The sequence below is a fragment of the Balaenoptera borealis genome (genome assembly GCF_965194805.1).
Source record: "Balaenoptera borealis genome assembly, chromosome: 5".
NCBI classification, from domain to species: Eukaryota; Metazoa; Chordata; class Mammalia; order Artiodactyla; family Balaenopteridae; genus Balaenoptera; species Balaenoptera borealis.
The window spans coordinates 135769458-135789641 of NC_138862.1; the positions used below are offsets into that span (position 1 = coordinate 135769458).

General features: G+C 53.3%; 1 protein-coding gene across 2 annotated transcripts in view; it reads right to left on the minus strand.

The window, feature by feature from the left end:
- SH3BP5 (SH3 domain binding protein 5) overlaps nucleotides 1-20184 on the minus strand; it is a 72012-nt gene that overhangs the window by 2155 nt on the left and 49673 nt on the right. For both annotated transcript variants that reach the window (XM_082392795.1, XM_082392796.1), the window contains 4 exons: nucleotides 12054-12218; nucleotides 5308-5438; nucleotides 2480-2522; nucleotides 1586-1805 (listed from right to left, as the gene is read on the minus strand). In XM_082392795.1, coding sequence (XP_082248921.1) covers nucleotides 1586-1805; nucleotides 2480-2522; nucleotides 5308-5438; nucleotides 12054-12218 — 559 coding nt within the window. The remainder of the gene's footprint in view (nucleotides 1-1585; nucleotides 1806-2479; nucleotides 2523-5307; nucleotides 5439-12053; nucleotides 12219-20184) is intronic.

A 20184-nucleotide genomic window follows, 5' to 3' on the forward strand; every position in this document is an offset into this window, starting at 1 on the left:
CCAGCCACCCAGTTCCTTACACGTCTCCAGACGCGTCCGCTGCAGGCAGGAGCTAGACAGGGCTTGGCAGCTGCAGGGTCCAGCCACCTGATCCCAGGATCAGGGCGCTGGAGAGGAGTGACGTGGCCGTCCTGAGCTCGCGTGACCAGACTCCAGAGCACCTTGCAGGGAAGCCACTGGACCCCACGGATAGTCAGTGTCCTAACCATCACTTTCCAGCCCCTGCCCTAGAGGTCACCGTCACCAGACACTGCCTGAAGGTGGAAGCTGAATTCAGCTGCAGATCAGGGGTTTTATCCACCCCAGCCCCCGAAACAGATCCCCCTGTACACAGGAAGAGGGCTGGCCTGAGTAACGCACCCTGAACCAAGCCAGCCAGGCTTCAGGGCTGCCTCCTTCCACGGGATGGGCAGCAGAAGCTGCTGGACGAGACGGCCCTGCGTGGAGTGTCTGCTGGGACCACCTTCTGAGTAACTTGTGATCTCATAAAAGACGTGCTCGGAGCCCAGCTAGATCACTACTGGCCACAGAAGAACACAATTCCCTTACAGTGCTCTGTAGCTTGTGCCTCATTTATTTTGTGGACCATTATGACCAAGGCCCAGAGACACGTCATTCTCACGGTTTGAAAACCGCCTCAGCTTTGAACTATTTCCCCCTCAGCCCGCACGTGATCCCACTCCCCTTTCCTCCTCCCTCTGCTTTAAAAACAGCCTGTAGCATCCCACAGATGATCATCCACGAGAAGTACTGTAATGCTGAGCACAGAAGATGGGCTCAGCTCTGAGTTCAAATCCCATCTCCACTACTTGCTGTGTGGCCTTGGTCAAGGTACTTAACCTCTCTGAGCTTTTACGTTCCTCTCCACACAGGGTTTATGAGATGATGTATACTAAACTACTCACATCACTGTTGCTCAAATTAGTTTCCTTTTCTTTTACCTGGGGCCTGGCACTTGAATGTTTATTGGCTGAATTAAGGAACACCCAAGGGAGGAGTGTGGGGAAGGGCCAACAGCCATCATTCCACAGAAAAGGCAAAGAAGGATGTGCACAGAGACAGTGCTGGGGTGGCTTTCTGGACTGACCTAGAGGGAGCCACCACAACCCTCTGTATCCATTTCCCAGGGGTGGTCCTTGGAAAACAGGTCCCCAAGGACAGACGCATGTGCGGTGACCACTGGGGGCCGGTGCTCCTTCATTTAATCCTGACTACTGCTCTCCGTAGTGGACAACAGGGACCATCACGTGCCTCCCGCTTTACAGGGGAAGAAACAGACAGGAAGTTACACCCTGGCCCATGTCACGTACTAGTCATAGTGGGAAGGTCAGGACTTGAATCAAATCTGATTCCCAAGTCCCTATTCCAGACGACTCTTCTTCCCTGCGGGACTTCTCAGAGCCTTCAATGCCCTAACATGTACTTGGAATCTCGGGGGTGCAAGTGTAACGTTTCCCAAACATGTCTAACCACAGAATCCTGACTCCGAGGATGCTCAGTAGCATCGTGGTGAACACAGTGTCCCACCGACGGGGGAGGCCCCAGGAAGCAGGCCGCACTAGCTGCACACGTGCCCCTGACTCACCAGAAACAGCGTCAGGCTCGGGCTTGCACCCCGACAGGTCCTCGGCAGCCGGGCTGCCGCCCTCGGCCCCAACACCGCACCCACGGGGCCCCATGGCGCTGGAGCGCCGCCGCTCGTGGATCTCGTCCGAAATCGTCTCCAGGTTCCTCAGGGCCGTCTTGTACTCGCCCTTCGCCAGGGCCAGCTTGGCCTGCAGCTCGTCCACCGTCTTCTTCAGCTGCTGCTCGGGAGAACGGGAGGCTCTGTGAGTGAGGCCACCCCCGCCGGCCGGGCGATGCTCTTGAGTGACGGGTTCAAACATTTACGCCCATCGCTCTACTCTCAAGACACGACTGGGGCCCTGATCCCCTTCCACAGCTCTCCACGCACCAGATACGAGAGCAGCCGCCACCCCCTAACTCCCAGCCAGGTGACAACTTAAGCTCTATACCCAGGAGCAACCACTGGGAATAAGCCCATCAGGGAAGCAGCAGTGGGAGTCAAGGTCCCACAGAAGCCCCACACTCCAGCCATCTGATCCCGGGGCTGTGGTCCTCACACTTGAGCTGCATCAGGACCCCCTGGAGGGTGTGTTAAAACCCAGACGGCTGGGCCCCGCCTGCAGAGCCTCTGTTCAGTCGCTCTGGGGCGGGCCTGGGAATCTGCACTGCCAGCAAGCTCCCGGGCCCTGCTGAGAACCACTAGCCGGGTACAATACGGAAAGTGACTGCAGCAGATTCAGAGGGCGTCAGAGAGCACTAAGGACGCAGCAAGACCACTCTGAAGCCTGAAGACTTGGTCAAGAACGTGTCCCCCTCACTGGCAGCCATGGGGCCATTTGAAAGCCCACTACAGAAAGGGGGGCTTTGAGGGCAGAAAACTCCGATCTGCTTCAAAGCCACAGGCCACACGTACCTCAAGCTGCATGTAGTACTTCGCCTTGAGTTCAAAGTAAGGCCTGTAGAAGACAGGAAGGAAACCCATAAGAGCACGATAGCAGTGCCCCCAAAAAACTCCACGGGGTGTCCAGGGGGCAGTGGCTGCAGCTGGCCAGGCCATCCTCCAGCATTTACTCAGCTCTGATGAGCCATGAGATAAGGGGGTGCTCCCAGCTCCCGGGCCTGATGGATACAGACGCTCCCCCAGGCCCGAGCTGCCAGAAGGCCTATCTCAAGACACGGGGAACCCACACACATGCACACGTATCCCAGGGCCCCAAACCCTGGCTCACTGTCCTCTCTGGGGGGCTGTTCAAGGCCATATGGGGTGTGCCCAGCAGCTAAGGTGGCCCAGCCTCCTCTCCTAGGGACGCCTAGCAGATGAGGCGGAGAAGAAGCTGCCTCGACACACACCAGCTCTGCCGAGCTCACCCGGGGGAGGGAGAGGCACCACCGTCCCTCACTGAGCACAGCGGGGCCACCACAAGGACAGGGGCTCAGGTCGGCCTCTCGGACTCTGTGCAGGACGAGGGGGCCTGGACAGCGTGCAGACCCAGCCAGGTCACGGGCAAGAGAGAGGACAAGAAAGGCCAGCATTCTACGGGCCGTGGGTTCTGGGTCAGCGGGAAGACCGCTGGCTCTTTCAGGAACTCGGGTGTCCGAGCATGAGGAGTTGACAATACTTTATTCTTGAGCCCTTCACCCTCCATGAGCTCGGGGTCTGTCTCTGGCTGTGGGGTCTAGGCCATTCCAGGTCCTGTCTCTTTGCCTGGAGGCCCAGCAACTGTGAGTGAAGCTGGGACTAGTCCCCAAGATCACCGTCACATGACAACATATAGGAGTGGTAGTGAGAGAAGCGGAAGAAAACCTCCATTGAAACCAGTCTTCCCAACACTGTAAATCAACTATACTTCAATAAAAAATATATACATTAAAAAAAAATTATTCCTTTGGGCCCATCTGTGTGTGTAATAAGATGAATTGTGCTTTCAGTGCTGTTTTATGGCCTACCTTTATTACATATAAATATTATGAATATATTTATATACTAATGAAGACAGAATCTATGTCATTATTTTAACTGCTCTAAACTATTCCAGTGTTTGGAAGTGTCGAGACTTATTTAACCAAAGACTATATTGTCGGACAAATTAACTGTTCCTAGTGTTTGGTATAATTGTAACAGGGAAGAGGAAAATCTGACTCCATGTTGGATCTGTTTCTTTGACTTTCTTTAACCTTTGCTTTTCATTGCTTTTGTTATTATAATCATAGATAATGGCCTGCCTCAGGAAACCCTGCCCCTCTGCCTGAATATTAAAGTGCCTTTGTTCAGCTCACAGGGAGACAATCTGACCCTGCCCACGTGAGAATGGCTGCAGAAAAGAAGAAATTAACACAACCCCTCCCCGATGCTGGCCAAGCCAGGCACAACTAATGGCCTTTTTACTTTACTTCCTCACTTCCTCCCCCTCTCTGTTCTATAAAAGAAACTGGCATCCAGACCCCGAAAAGTTGGTTTTGGGGGACACCAGTCCTCCATCTTCTCCATCTGCCGGCTTTCTGAATAAAGTCATATTCCTTGCCTCAACACCTCATCTCCCGATTTATTGGCCTGTTGTGTGGTGAGCAGAGTGAGCTTGGACTTGGTAACATTATAAGAAACTTTTGAAATAAATATACTGTGAAAGAAAGGAAGGGAGGGAGGGAAGAAGGAAGGAAGAAAGAAAGGAAGAAAGGGAGGAAGAGAGGAAGGGGAGGAAGGGAAGGAAGGGAAGGAAGGGAAGGAAGGGAAAGAAGGAAGGGAGGAAGGAAGGAAGGAAGAAAGGAAGGGAAGGAAGAAAAGAAGGAAAGGGAGGAAGGGAAGGAAGGGAGGAAGGAAGGAAGAAAAGAAGGAAAGGGAGGAAGGGAAGGAAGGGAGGAAGGAAGGAAGGAAGAAAGGAAGGGAGGAAGGGAGGAAGGAAGGGAGGAAGGAAGGGAAGGGAGGAAGGAAGGAAAGGGAGGAAGGGAGGAAGGAAGGAAGGGAGGAAGGAAGAAAAGAAGGAAAGGGAGGAAGGGAAGGAAGGGAGGAAGGAAGGTAAGGAAAGGAAGGAAGGAAGAAAAGGAAGGGAGGGAGGAAGGGAAGGAAGAGAAGGAAGGGAGGAAGGAAGAAAGGAAGGGAGGAAAGAAGAAAAGGAAGGAAGGAAGGGAAGGAAGGGAGGGAGGAAGGAAGGAAGGAAGGAAGGAAGGAAGAAAAGAAGGAAGGGAGGAAGGAAGGGAGAAAAGAAGGAAGGAAGGGAGGAAGGAAGGAAGGGAGGAAGGAAGGAAGGAAGGGAAGGGAGGTAGGAAGGAAGGAAGGGAAGGGAGGAAGGAAGGAAGGAAGGAAGGAAGGGAGGAAGGAAGGGAGGAAGGAAGGGAGGGAGGGAGGAAGGAAGGGAGGGAGGAAGGAAGAAAAGAAACCAGTCTTGCTCCATTTCATCAGCTCTTGGTCTACAAGGATGTGTATTATGTACATAGTTCACCCCATTGTGCTGACAGGTAATGAGGGACAGGGCCTCATCCACACCATCAGCCACAGAGCCAAGGGCACACCCTCAGCTTCCCAAAGCCCAGCCCCAGCCCATGGGCCAGCTAATGGTTTGCTCTTGAAGTTCCTCTTCCTGTGCTCCCAGGTCGGAGCAGCCCCACCCCTGGGGGCTTACAGAGAACCAGGGGGGCACAGGTAGCCTGGGCAGGGGGCTCTGGTGGGGCGGGCCACAGAAAAGGTTGAGACGATGAGGAAGAGGAAACAAGCACCAGCCCAGGGACCCGCTCGCCCAGGCTCACTTGGACTTGTTGATGGCTCGCTTGAGTTTCTTCTCCAGCTGCCGCATGCGGCCCATGGCCGCATTGTACCTGGCCGCCGTCTCCTTGTGCACCAGCTCGCTCCTTGTCTTGGTCTGCTCCGCCTCCATGACCTTCGAATGACAGCAGAGGTCAGCCCGGCCAAACCCAGAATGGTCCCTTGTTGGGGTATTACTTATGTCATTTAAAAAAACTAGGAATTTGGGATTACCATATACACACTACTATATATAATGTAGATAAACAAGGACCTACTGTAGAGCACAGGGAACTAAACTCAATATCTTGTAATAACCTATAAGGGAAAAGAATATGAAAAAGAATATATATGTATATATATAAAACTGAATCACTGTGCTGTACACCTGAAACTAACACAACATTGTAAATCAACTATACTTCAATAAAAATTTTTAAAAATAAATGAAAAAAAATTATTTGAGGAAATTAGTGGGCAGACTAAGATTAAATGAACTTCCAAAGAGAACAGGATTATTTTTCCCTATTCATCTATTCTGGAAAAGTCATGTCAGATAAGATGAAATAGATCGGCTGAGGCAATGAGCAGGAAAGAAGGAAAAACAAAAAATCAGAGGGGAAAAAAAAAAGAAACATTCTCTGATTCAGTTGACATCCACTTCCTCTGAGTAGCCACTGTGGGTTCCTCCTGCTCTCACCTGGGGTCAGGGACTGAGGGGCAGGCAGGCGGTACCAGCGGGAACTCAGACATCAGGGACCTGGGAGCCCTACAAAGCCAGGTATGTGCGCATCAGGACGGCAAGGCAATGGTGACCTCAGCTGTTTGGCTCCTTCCCAAATATCCTGAGTTAGCTGGTGGACAAGAATCCAGGATCCAGAGGGTCAAACTGAACAGATTTTGGGGTTTACAAAAATTTGTGACCAGGTGACCAGTCAGCGTTCTGGTGGGAAATTCTGGTTTTAAAAATGAGTTCAAAACCCAACAATCAAGGGCCCTCCGTGGCAGCTCAAAGGCACATTCCTAGAAACAGGGACAGTGTTGGTTCTCTCCCCCATCACCTAAAAAGCATCAGAACAAGGCCAGCTGGGAGGAGAGATGATGCAGGAGATAAACAGCAGTTTAGGCCACATCAGCGGCTCACAACTTCCTTCTCATCTTTTACTTACAACTCACCCAAGTGTTACGGGATGAACTGGAAAGGCAGCAGTGAGGTGGGGCGAGAGGGCTGTGCTTTATTTTACCCAAGGAGCAGCAGGGAGGAGCCCCGAGGGCTCTCAGGCCACTGGTCCACTGTCTCAGACCCAGCAGGACAGTTGCAGGAGGACACCACCCAGGAGGAAGCCAGCGGTCCATCACCCACTCCAGGCAACAGCCACGGTCAGCCCGGGGAAGTTTACTTATGCACTTACAATAAGGGGTTTTTTAAGTGTCAGGAAAAATTCTGAAAGACTTTGATATGAGCATAAAACGACTGGGTGTCCTGTCTAATGCCCCCTTCCAGGTTATCTCTGCCTTTCGTTGTCTTGGAGCTATTTTATGACCCTGTAAGTTGGGGAAAACTGATAGTAATATAAATGATTCTTACCCCTAGAAATGAAGATTGTGTCCAGTAGAGATGCATTTGATTATTGATTGCCCTGTAAATATTGACCAATTTTGTATCTTGTAAATTCATTTCAGCATTCCTGAACTTCTGTATGAGTGTGTTTTTTGAATTCTCCTTTGAAAGAGCTGTAACATCTTATTAGTTCCGTCCTTAATGAGTTAAATAAAATCTTTGACAGGAGAACACTTTATACTTATCAGAGTTCAACCTTTACCTTCTTTAAAATGTATATCTTTTAACAATCATTTTAATGCTTGAGATACTTTTAAAAACAGAATTAAAACAAAGTCAGAGAAGGGAAATAGGGAACCGAGACAAGTTGGCAATGTGGTGACAGGCTTGCTAAAATGACCTCTCAATCAAGACCAAGGGGCTCGGAGAACCCTTCCCCTTGGCTTCTAACACCAAAGATGTCACAGTGACATAAAATGCACTCAAAACCCCAGCTTGGTCACTTAGGGAAACGGTAGTAACTCTTCAGTCTTGTCTTAAATCTTAAGCTTTAAGGATTTACTGGTGTAAACCTTTATGAACACACAAAACCCAAGCACAGCAGACAGATGAAGGCAACGTATTGTGGTGATCTGTTCCACTGCAAGAGGATTCAATGCAGGGTTCACCTTTAACGACCAGTCTGAAAGCATTTTAAACAGACGATCTACAAAAGCTGTGATCTGAGGCTACAATACAGAGCATTCCCTGCAAGAAGCAGGGCTCTCGCCGACTGCACACAGGCCCTTGTTCTTCCTTGGCCCTTCGTCTGCAAAAAGCTTCCTAAAATTAAACACTCGGAAGGCTCCGAGCACTTGGCGACATTGCCAGCGCAGAGTGAGGCCGCAGCAAGGACTCCGTCCCGATTCACCCCCACCAGGCCATCTACCATCCCCCGTCCCAACTCTCCCACCCCATGTGCACGTAACCCCCTGCTCTCGGAGGAGAGTCCCCACTCCGCTTCCCACCTCTAGGGAGAAAGTCCCCAAGCAGGTCACCTTGGTTACGTCTCCTAGGTAACCAAGCAGCCCCTGAAACATGGAACCAGCCGTGAACTGTGTGCCCAGGGGTGGGAAAGGAACGGGGGGATAAGGGCGGATGCTGGGAAGGTGGAAGCCACAAATGGAAGCACAACGCAGATGTCCCTGCAGACTTCAAGGTGGCCAGACGCACGTGCAACCCAGCCTTGGGGCGCCAGCGCCCAGACCTCCGCGAAGGCTGGGCTGACAGATATTTGGCCTGACTCTGAGCCCCTGAGCCCCTGCTCAGCACCACGCTCTTCAGTTTACCACCAGCATATTCAACTCAGAGCTGCGTACTCTGATTAAGCACCTACTGTGTGCACAGAGCACACTGGAGACCAAACCCGGACCGCCAGCCTCACGGGGCAGACGCCCAGCAGCACCGCGCTACTCGGGCAGCTGGGATCCAGGCTGTCGGGGCCACCATGGCCCAGGGGGTGGGTGGGGGCCGGCAGCAGAGGCTGCGCTGGGGGGCTCGGTGCGGGGTGCTGGGGGAAAGGGCGTGGGCGGGGAAGCACTTAGGGCTGGGGTGCTTAGCAGAGCCACCCGTCCACTCTCCGCGGGCAGCGCTCAGCTTCCCGCCTCCTTCCCCAGAGCTGGCAGACTCCCGGAGAAATCACTGTCTGGGCACCAACAGCCCTGGGCCCCTCTTCCTCAGGGGGACCATGTCCCGGGGCTGACCCACGGGCTCTGTGCTAACCTCTGGGGGCACTGGCCTCTGCGGATCCTAACGACTAAGAAGTCAGCATCCCTGGGGTTCCCAAAACCCACAGACACACGCTCCTGCCCCCCACCCCGGGCCGGCTCCAGATGCCCAAGGACTGACCACCCGCTGCTGCCCAATGGGAGGCTCTGAGGCCCCAGGCGTGAGGCCTGAGTGACCAGAACAGCCGCAGCACCACGGCCCAGGCAGGCAGCAGGTAGCGGGCCCCGGAGAAAGCATGTGGGGAGGCCACCGCTGGTGCTCGGGACCCTGAGAAGCCACAGGCCTCCCCCGGGGTCAGCAGGATAGACAGAATGGGGCCCAGCAGTGCTGACGGGCCCCCTCCCGGGAGCCACAGGGCAGCCCAGGTCCTCTGCTCACAGCAACACACAGAAGATGCTCAAACAGATACTTCCTACTGGGACACCAACGGGCACTGCCAGCCAGGCTGGGTCCCCTGCCCGCAGAATGACCTCAACTGACCAGCAGACGTCCAGCCAGCCCGGCTCCTCTGCCTCACATTCAGCTCTCCCAACCTCGAGGCCATCCAGCCTCATCCCCAACATCCCGGAGCTAAGAGCAGGGTCCTCCGCTCCCGGGAAGGTGGTTTCACGGTCTCCTCAGATCCTCGGCCCATTCAGGCTGATTTCTGATTCCTCCTGCAGCCCTGGGTGCATAGGGCCAAGGAGGTAGCTTCCCAGGGCCTTGGGGGACGGGTGGTACAAGCCCACCAGCACAGAAAAGCTGGCCAGATGGCTCATGTGCATCCCAGGGCTCAGATCCACGCCCCCAGGGCTTTCCTCTCCAGGAGCTGCTGGTCCCTGACAGTTCATGCCTCCCCACACCTCCTCCCTAGAAGGGCTGCTTTGCGGCCGAACCGGGTGAAGCTGGAGGGGCCTCAGCTGCCTAAAGCCCAAGTGGGAGCGGGAGGGACCCCACGTCCCCAGGGAGGCCACTCAAGTGCATCGCGGCTTCCAAAGCCCTGCTGATCCCAGCTCTGAGTGCAGAACTGTTCCTCTGTCCCTGCCCGGGGCACTGCATGTGGCCTAACAAGAGAGACCCCGGGGCTCCAGCCTGGCTCCAAGTGGGGCTGCCCACTGTCACCCTAAGTCTGAAGGAACAGAAGGGACACACGGACGGCCTCAGGTAAGGAATGTGGGGACCCCAGGGTCCTTCCACTGTGCCTGGGGTGGAGGTCACACAGCCCAAAGCACTGCCACTTGACCTGAAGACAGCCTGGACCTTTCTGAGCTCTGCATCGTTCTCTAGACTCTTACGTGGCACTTTCTTCAGAAGAGGGTGAGATGACGCTCCCTTCTCCTGAAGAAACAGGCTTCCTGGAGGATCCAGAAGTCAGCCAAGGCCGGGGACATATTCCAGACCGTTCGTTGTCTTCGTCCACCAGCACTCAGGAGGCCGAGCGTGCCAGGCCCACATGGCCCCGGGAGCATGCTCAGTCAGAGGGCGGCTCACAGCAAAGCCACACACGAGCGTCTGTACCATCCGTCACGTCCCTGGAGCGAGCCCCCTCCAGGCTGGATTTCTCAGTGACACGGGGACACGGTCGAGGACAGCTCTGCCAAGGGCTCTGTCTCTTGCTGGTGTCAGTTTCCAACTCTCCTTCTCCCTCATCAGGTCAAGGAGCAGCATCTGAGGCCCATAAAACTGGGGAGGAATCTAGGGAAGAGGAACAGCAGCCCCAGGGTGGAAATCCTGGCCTGTGACCCAGAAAATCTGCTCATCTGCAGGGGTTACCCCCATGACCAAGAAACCTCCAGTGGCCTCAGTGAGAGCACACATCAGATGACCCTCCCCGGGCCCTCAGGAGCCCCATGCGATGTCAGGAGGCCCAGGGCCATTTGGTACAGCCCCACAAGTTGCACACTGCACAACCCCAAGAAGCTCCATTCCCAAAGACTGGTGTGAATGATGCTTCCGGAGTCATGGGATGTGGAGGTCTTGAGGACACCTCTCCTGGACTGCCACTCACCATCCACTACGGTCCCAGGACTTAAAGAGTAGAAGGAAAGAAAAAAAGCAGAAACCCATTTTGTTCTTTTTTAAAGAACAGATTAAGTGATTTCTGAATGATTCTGACTAGCTTGATTTGGATCTTGTTTGGGGTGGAAGAAGGGCAGGAAAGAAAGGCAGGCCTTCAGCTAATTTCTTGGAAGGAGCTACTCTAATTTTTTTTTTTTCCTGTCCTTTTCACTCTGTCAGGCTGTGGCTTGTAAATTTCCAAGATTTCCAACCTCCCCTTTGGCGTTTCCCCAGTGGACCCAGGAAAGCTGTGTTTGGCTCTCCCAGCATCGTGTCCACTAGGTGGCAGGAGGCCCCAGGCCACACAAGCCCAGCCGGGAGCCCGGGCTTCAGGGGAGGTGCTACAGAGTCGACCCGCATTTGACACCAAGTCCAAGCAGTTTGTGCGTCAGGCATTCTATTTAAGGAAGCACAAGGCCATCTTTAATTATCAGGTCCCCCAGGACTTGAGCCACCGTGGCAGGTGACACTGAAAAGGTTCTATTCCAGCCCCGCAGGCGGCCTCTCAGGGAATCCAGACTAGCTCCCACCCCCTACATCACCCTTCATCCAAGGCCTCACCCACCTCCCCACAGCAAGCCAGCTGGAGGAGGGGAGGAAAGAGGCGACAAGTCCAGCTATACCCACCACTTCTGATTGTCAGCAATGTGGCCAGAGGGCAGATCATGGGAGCTGGTAAAGGGCCAAACAATGATGGCACCAAACCTAGGAGTCAAAGTTCACTTCCTGTGCATACACTGGTTCCCCAGACCCCAGCCCAGCCCGAAGGCCAGCCTGCGCACCCCCTGTATTCTGGCCTCATCTGCTGTGGCCGCCGCTTCTCACCAACTGGCACCCACCCCTGAGTCCAGGGTCAGCAAGTAATCAAGGTCCTCCACCCGGGCTCCAAACCCAGCCAGACCCCTGGGACTCAGAGGGAGGGGACTCTGGAGAACGATCGGGTCCCTCGGGGAAGCCCCATCCACAGTCAGGACCGTCAGGGGTGATCTGAACCAGACGAACCTCAAACGACAGGGAAGGGGCAGGTACGCCTGTCACCGGGTGACTGTCATCGCGGAGTACGGCTCAGTCCCAGGCCCGCAGAGACCCCATGGAGATGACCAACTGTGACGTACAACATGCCTGGGGGTCTGTTTCCTCTGCTCGGGGAAACCAGCGGGGAGTCTGGGTGTGATGGGCACCTGCACCCCGAGGCCGCAGGAACGCAAGGCGGACGCAAGCCCAGCCCCTCTCCCCACCCCACGCCCACACGCAGACGCATGCCCCGCCCCGCCCGCCCCACCCCCCCGGCCCCTGCCCACAGGCAGGCGCAAGGCAGAGGCGCGCACCCCGGCGCAAGCCCAGCCCGGCCCTCGTCCCACGGGCGCGCTCCGCTGAGACTCATACCCTCTGGGTGGCGTGGTTCAGCATCTCCTGCCAGGCCGAGTCAAACTGCCGCTTGTCATCCTCCAGCAGCCGCTGCTCGGCCAGGGAGATGGTCTCCTTGGCGGCGCGGAGCACCTCGGTGGCCCTCTGGAAGTCCTGCGTGGCTCTCTGAGCTTCCAGCTGCGCCTGCGCGAGAGAGAAACCGCATGAGGCCTCGGACACAGCAGGGGCTCCCGCTGGCTCATCACACCCTCCAGAAGGTGGGCGTCCCGAGGGCCTGGACGAGTCCTGTCCTCCTCTGCCTGGGCAGCCTGGGAACAGGCCGGGCACCCGCAGGTCTGTGTAGACGCTGGATGGGGGAGTGGAGGGTCTTCACAGCCCGGGACCCAACATACCAGATAAACATGCAGGCTCTGGGTCAGAGTTAGAGGCAGCGAACTGGCCCATCCGTGGTGGGTACAGTGTCGACCGTGGCCCTTCACAGAGATGATCTCATTTGCTAATGAGGCCAAGGGTATCAGTGTCCCCAGCAGCAACCCTGCCCAGACACATGGTTCAGCTCACAGCACGTGAGAATCAGAAAAGCCCCGGAGATTACTGTCCAGCAGCGTCATCCTGAGTGGGAACCGTGGCTTCGACAGGCCAGGGCCGTCCCTGAGCTCACGCAGCTGTGACCAGACTCCAGCCGCTCCGAGTCCCAGCCTCCCCGTGCGGTGACCCTGCGGGACAGGCCCCCACTCAAATCACACGCGCCAACACCTGCGATGGGTGGGGGGAAGGCCCTGATCGTCACGATGCTGTCCCTGCTTTCAGGGAACTTCAAGTGGGAGAATCAACAGAAGCGGCAGCAGAGCCCCTTTAGCCTGGATTATCGAGAACATGAAACGTCACTGATCCAAACTGAGTGTAAAACACCCCACATTTTAAAGTCTTAGAACAAAAAGAGAATAGCGATCTCCTTAATAACGACCATGTTGATTACATGATGAAATGACAATATTTTGTACCTAAGGGGTTAAAATATATTATTTAAAACTAATTCCACCTGCTATTTTTAAATTTTTTACTCGGACTAGAAAATTGTAAGTCACATAGTTGACTCGCATTCTGTTGTTTTCATGCAGTAGAAACGCGTCCCCCAGGAGTGGGCCATGAGGTTGCACCAGAAATTTGCAGCAAGTCCTTGTCACTGCTCTCAGCAGGCCCACCTTGAACTCCCCGCCAGGGTTCAGGCAAGCCGCTGCCAGATGCTGGCCCGCTGCAGCCTCCCACTCACCCCTGGCTAACCAGATCCCTCAGTCAGTTACATAAACTGGGGGACATCCCCGAGGCAGTCCCTGGGACCCAGGAGGTGGGGGGAACATCTGGGCCCACACCCATTCCCAGAGTGAGTCTCACGTGACTGAGAGGAAGTCTTCGGATACCACAGGCCAAGGACACTTTTCAAAGACAGTTGAGAGGAACAAAACCGGACTTGGAGCCCATCAGCCCCCAGGGTGAGGGACAGCTGTGTGACCCCTCGGTGTCCCCTCCATCTTTGTGATCGTGTAACTGCAGGTCACACCCGACCCGACCCTCTGGCGGCAACAACCTGGTCAGGGAGCCAAACTGGGGAGGGAGTGGACATTCAGAAGTAACAGAGTGAGGGGACATGAAGGAGAAATTTCTTCCCATGGAGGGAATCCAGGACGGCTTCTTAAATGAGGACGACCCCGAACTGAGGGCTGGAGATGGGGATGATCTGAAAATGCGGGTTGGTGGGGGGCCTGGAGGAAGAAGCAGAGTTATGAAACAGTGTCTGTAGGAGGCTTGACAAAGGCTCCCATCAAGGTTTCAAAAGGGAGTCAAGAACAGAGGCTGTGCATGAATGCCAGGCTAAAGCTTCAACCAGGGGACCTGCCTGCTGCAGACCCACTGTGTGGCCCTGGGACCACACAGGTGTGCCTCAGGGACACAGTGGAGACCAGGGGCCGCCCTCTAGGACAAACCACTGAGAAGACAGCACCACCTGCTGTCAGCAGCACACTCACTGCTCCAGAGCCCGAGCTCCAGGCCCACCGTGCTTCTCCAGTGTGAGGACAGCCCTCGGGGGCCCTCCACCTGCCCAGACGTGCTGGAGGGCACCTGGCACTAAGAAGCCGCCCCATGCTGAACCACAGACCACCTACAGGCTTCAAACCAGGACCATCAGAGCATAATTAACCCCACAGGATTCTAATATTTTCTAAGAAGGGATCTGTATTTAAGGAAATTTTAGTATTTCAATTCAGCCACGTCTCCCTGCTTGAGTGATGAAGCGTTTCTTTCTTCAAACAAACCAAAAACAGATGCCCTCATGGGGACCTTCTGAAATGTGGCTGCCGTGACCCAGGCCCAGCCCCTCCTGACCCGCTGCTATGCATCTGCTGTGTTCCAAATAAGGGAACCAGATCCCTACAAAGAGGGAAAAGAGGATGCCCATCTGAAGTGGCCCTGTAGAACATGCTCTCTTTTGAGTCCCTGGGGAGTTTCTGAAGTTTCCTTAAGGCGCTGTCCCTCTTGTGGTATCAGAAATGTGCTTTCCTTGTCATATTGTGGATCCTGCCAATATGAGGGTTTGGTATACATTTGGCCCAGATGGCATCTCTCCATCACTTATCCCCTCACTCATTCATTCATTCAAGTAAGTGCTGGGCATGTGTTCTGTACTCACTGTCTATTCGCTGCATCTTTCTTGGAAATAGAGCCCCCATGTCTCCAGGTGAGGCAATGTTCCAGCTAAAACCTACTTCCCAGCTGTCACTAACTTTTAGCTAATGAGATGTAAATAGATATTGAGTGACGCTTGTACCCCTGTTACCAACCTTGTTGCTAACTTTTAGCTAGTACTCCTGTTACTAACCTTTAGCTAATGAGATATAAATAGATATTGAGTGAGACTTTCAGGAGAGCTCCTTTGTCTTTCCATCTGTGATATTAATATGACAGCTGGTGCTTCAACAGCCTTTTTGGATCATGAGGCAACTCTCTTAAGGATGAAGGAACAGTAAATTAGGTCCCTGCCCTGAACTGACTTTTTACATGACAGAGAAAATAAAGTCTCATATTCAAGCCAGTGTTATTTGGGGGTTTTCTGTTATGTTCAGCCAAATCTAAACCTAAATGATAACACATTTTCCCCTCCACACAGCTGGGCTATTCTGTAAACCTGATAGACGTGACTACAGCAGCCCGCATAGACTGGTCAGATCTCCCTCAACTTCCTTCTGACTGCTCACAGCCTATTTTATAACTGTTAAGCCCAAGGAAACAACTTTGGGGGCTTCCTAAAGAACCCCAAAGCACATGGCCTCTTTGTAAGGCATTTCATAAAACATTTTCTAAACCCTCACACACAAGGAAGGACCAGGCGGGTGCACACAAGGTGGGGAGAGGAGCATGCCATCACACCCCCCCAGCAGGACACGAGCCACTGGACATTGATGAGGCATCTCCTGGGCGCTGAGTTCTGGGGGGGAGGGGTGATGGCATGCTCCCAACATTACCCCCAACATAAGGGGGACCAACTCAGTCGGGTAAACAGACACATTCATTACAAACTCCAATTCAAGACAGACAGTGACAAGTGACCGGTGTAAAGCACATGGGAATGTTGGAAAGAGAGAGTGATTAGTCGAAGGTTTCTTAGGGAAGAGTTCTCGAAGCAGAGGGTGTCAGGCACCAGGCACCATGGAGCACAGGAGGCATATCCAAGAGCTCACACCCATGTCTAACCGAGGAGGCTTAACTCAGAGACTACTTCCCAGCCTCCAAACGGGAACACGGGACCTCGAAAATCAGAAGCCAACTTACAGTCCAAGAAAAGAGCAGGCTCTCTGGCTCTCACCATCATATGAAAGATGATACCTAGAAATCTTTAGCACAGCCAACTAGGTTTGACCTTCAAACTCCAACAAAGGACCCAGGCCCTGGTATTAATACATTATCTGAATAAGGGCCCTACACTCCCGGGCTCCCCAAGCGTACACACGGCCCAGCGGGGCTCACGCACGAAAGGGAAGCCCAGTTAGCAAACCAGAGAGCTGAGGCCTGCCCGACACAGCGCTGAGTGGGCGATGTTAGCAGAACCAGACTGGAGCTGTACAATGCAACACAGGAAAAAGGTGAAATATCTTCATGACTCGTGAACACTAATGGCTTTCACGGAAACAGCGCTGTGGAGAGAGTGTTAAAAGGCTGCTCGTGAATGGATTTGACAAGTGGGTTCCCACGGTGTCATCAACAAAGGGGGAGAGGGTGGAGAGGCCGGCCACTGTCGAGGCCACGGCCACGGCCTTCACTCCACTCCACGCCAGCCCACAAGCGGCCTCAGGAAGGAACAGGAGCACCCGGATGTTTGCGCTGGTTGCAGCAGAGGTAGAAGGCGGAAGGAGGTTTGCAGGCCATCCAGTTCAACCCCTCGTTTTTCAAAGGAGGGCCCAGAGAAGCAAGGCCACCTGTTAAATGTCACACAGCTACTTGGTAGATGGCCAGAGCCAGGAAACCAGAGCCCCCAACCCTTGGTGGGGCTATTTCTGCTCTACCACAAGGTGCCCGCAACCTGGGTAACGTTGCCAGTGACATGATCGTGGGGCAAGTGGACAGTCTACCCATAAATAATACACAGCCAGAGGAGCTGCTGAGGGACCAAAGACCAGATGGCGGCTCAAACTGTGCAGGATTGCACCCCTACCTGGGATTCACACCAGCCAGTGAGCTGCAGAAACTGAAAAAGAGTAGGGGTCGTGTCACCCGGCTGCCCAAAGCCATGCTGTAGCTACGGGTGGCTCCAGATCACGCAGAAAGCCTGCAAGACGAGAGTAACCCAGTACCTGACTCCTAACAAACCTTAACTGTGGATTTAGATGATTACGAAGAAAATCATAGCAGCTACTGTTGGAGCATTTATTCTGAGTATAATATATAATAAGGTGTTCTGGGACACGTCTCATTTAGATCTCAAAATTACCCTGTGAGGTCGTCCAAGTGTCATCCCTACTTTATAAAGGAGACCAAGCTCAGAAAGGTTAAAGAAGTTGCCCAAGGTCACACAGGTAGCAAGGGTGGGTCCAGATTCAAACCCTGACCCAGTGCTTCATGCTAAACTTCTACCAAATACCACCCACTGGGCTACACACTCCTGACCAAGAGGTGCTGGTCAAGCAAGGTCCCTCTTTTTTAATTAATTTATTTATTTACTTTGGCTGCGGTGGGTCTTCGTTGCTGAACGTGGGCTTTCTCTAGTTGCGGCGAGTGGGGGCTGCTCTTCGTTGCGGTGCGTGGGCTTCTCATTGCGGTGGCTTCTCTTGTTGCGGAGCATGGGCTCTAGGCATACAGGCTTCAGTAGTTGTGGCTCGCAGGCTCAGTAGTTGTGGCTCGGGGGCTCTAGAGCGCAGGCTCAGTAGTTGTGGCGCACGGGCCTAGTCACTCCGCGGCATGTGGGATCTTCCCGGACCAGGGCTCAAACCCGTGTCCCCTGCATTGGCAGGCGGATTCTTAACCACTGTGCCACCAGGGAAGCCCAAGCGAGGTCCCTCTTACTTCTCCTCCCTAATCACAGGGCCACACTGGCCACTGCTAAATAGATGGGGACGGGTAGGGGGTTTGCAGGGAGAAAAGATGTCAGCCACCAAGGAGAGCACGTTTCCCTTCCACAGAGTGCGAGTGAGGGGGTAAGGGATGTGAGATCCCCGGTGTAAGAGCTGAGCTCATTCCTAGTCAGGAGCCGGGGAGCAGATGGTGGGGTCTATAGAGGCTGATGCTGAAAGCTCTCTGAGTGTGACCTCTCCTGCACCCCGACCCTGTTCCCTCACCTGCTCTCGGCAACAATTTGGACCCCACTCCCAGGGGAGCATGGGGCAGTCACAATTTCTATCAAAACCACACTCCCATTCAGGTCACAGGCCCCTGGATGGCTTTCCCTATTCCCTATGAACGCCATTAGCACTTGAAACCCAAAGGGATTCTCTGGGTTTACTTAGGAACCAATGGGCTCCATCTGCACGCACCTCCCAGTGCTCGACGGGAACAATCACGGATCAACAAGAGGCTTCTGGAAACCTCGGGACACATGGGGTGCCCCACTGCCTCCTAAAGAGGATCAGAAAGTCACCAGCCTGGGGAGAGCAGAGGCCGTCCAGAGTGTGAGGGCAGCAACAGCCCTTTGGTGGCCATGGGCCTCAGAGCACCACAGGGAGGCCTGCCTTCTATGGCCTGAGTGCTCTGGCTGGGATGACCCCACCCCACAGGAGAGCAGGACAACGTCAAGGTGCCTGCTGCACTGGACAGCCGCTGGGGGGAAGCCCCCTGTCCTTGCCTTTTTAAAAAAAAAAGATACAATTTTGTCCTTGCCCCTTTACGGTGACTGTTGCATGTGCTGCTGGAAGAATCCATCCCCCAGCTAGAAGCTCATGGAGAAAAGCCACAGATGCCTCTCCAAGCCATCTGAGGAAGATCAAAGATCCCCAGCGAGGGAGGGATATCAGGATGAACATCAAAGCGGGCAGGAGACAGGGCATGTGTTCTCGGTTTAACTCAAGCTCTGGTTGTCCGCCGGTGTTCTGAGCAATCCCAGGGACGGGAAGTTGCCAGAGTCTGAGACTTTCAATTCTGCAAACTTCCTCCTTCCACGCCCTTTCAAGCCTGTCTGAGGTTAATGGAAGAGTGGCCAGAGATGGGCATTGGCCACTTTGACCCTGAGGATGTCCCGGACACAAACATTTTAATCAGAAGCATTTTCTGGAGAGAATGTCATGAAGTCCATTTAGTTCCTTGATTATTTTTCATATCCAGTGTTCCTAATTTTTTTCATTTTTATTTAGTCAAAATTATTTTCATTAGGATCAGTTCTTTTCAATTTCAAATCAATTTGAGCCACGGAGCAGTTTCATCCACAAACTTTACTCATTATACAGCCTATGCCATGGAGTTTTCCATTATTTCTGTCAAACTCAATTTTCCTGGACCAATTTTTGCAGATCTAAAAATGTGTTGAACATATGGGACATCAATTTTTAATCAGTCCCGAATGTTACCATGTACAGTTTGAGCCATTATCAGTTAATATTAAACTGTATAATATAAAACATATTAAACAATATATATTACAAATTACATGAAAGATCTATGGTGCGTATCTCTCATTAGAGAAATACGAGGAAGCCGTGAGCAGTCTTAAGAGACATTGTACAGGGCGGCCTGCAGCTGGTTTAGTGGAAGGCTCGTCAATAAATCAGAATGTCAGGAGTCCTAAGGGATGAGAAAAAAGCAAGGTCAAATAGTTTTGCTCTGTCCTGGGGTTAAAGATGAGCGGTTTAAAAACAAAAATTAAAAAGCTATTATATCAGCTTCAAAATAACACAGAAGGGAGAGCTGGGGTGGTCGGGGTGTGGGGAGGTAAAGACGAAACAAGACTGGCCAGTGGGTTAGTGATTATAGAAGCTGCGTGAAGGGTACATAGGGCTCCACTACACTACTCTACTTTGTATATATGTGAAATTTCCTATAATAAAAAGTAAAGAAAAAAATGATTCTCATTTGCAATTACCTACTTACTATTCTCTAGATCTGCAATGTCTTATACAGGAGCCACTGGCCACAGGTGGCTGTTTACATTTAATTACAATGAAATAAATCAGGTTTTCAGTTACTCGGTCGCACCAGTCATATTTCAAGGGCTCAGGAGTCACATGTGACCGGTGGTCCCACACTGGACAGCGCAGACACAGAACACTTACAGCATCACGGGAAGTGCTACTGGACGGGCTGGCCTAGACACTGGCCAACAATGAGTGAAGGCTGGTGGAAGGTCTCAGCTACCATCCACAATCTCTGGTTTGTGTTCATCAAAACGGCATCTTCGGGCTTCCCTGGTGGCGCAGTGGTTGAGAATCCGCCTGCCAATGCAGGGGACACGGGTTCGAGCCCTGGTCTGGGAAGATCCCACATGCCGCAGAGCAACTAGGCCCGTGAGCCACAACTACTGAGCCTGAGCGTCTGGAGCCTGTGCTCCGCAACTGGAGAGGCCGCGATAGTGAGAGGCCTGCGCGCCGCGATGAAGAGTGGCCCCCGCTTGCCACAACTAGAGAAAGGCCTCGCACAGAAACGAAGACCCAGCACAGCCATAAATAAATAA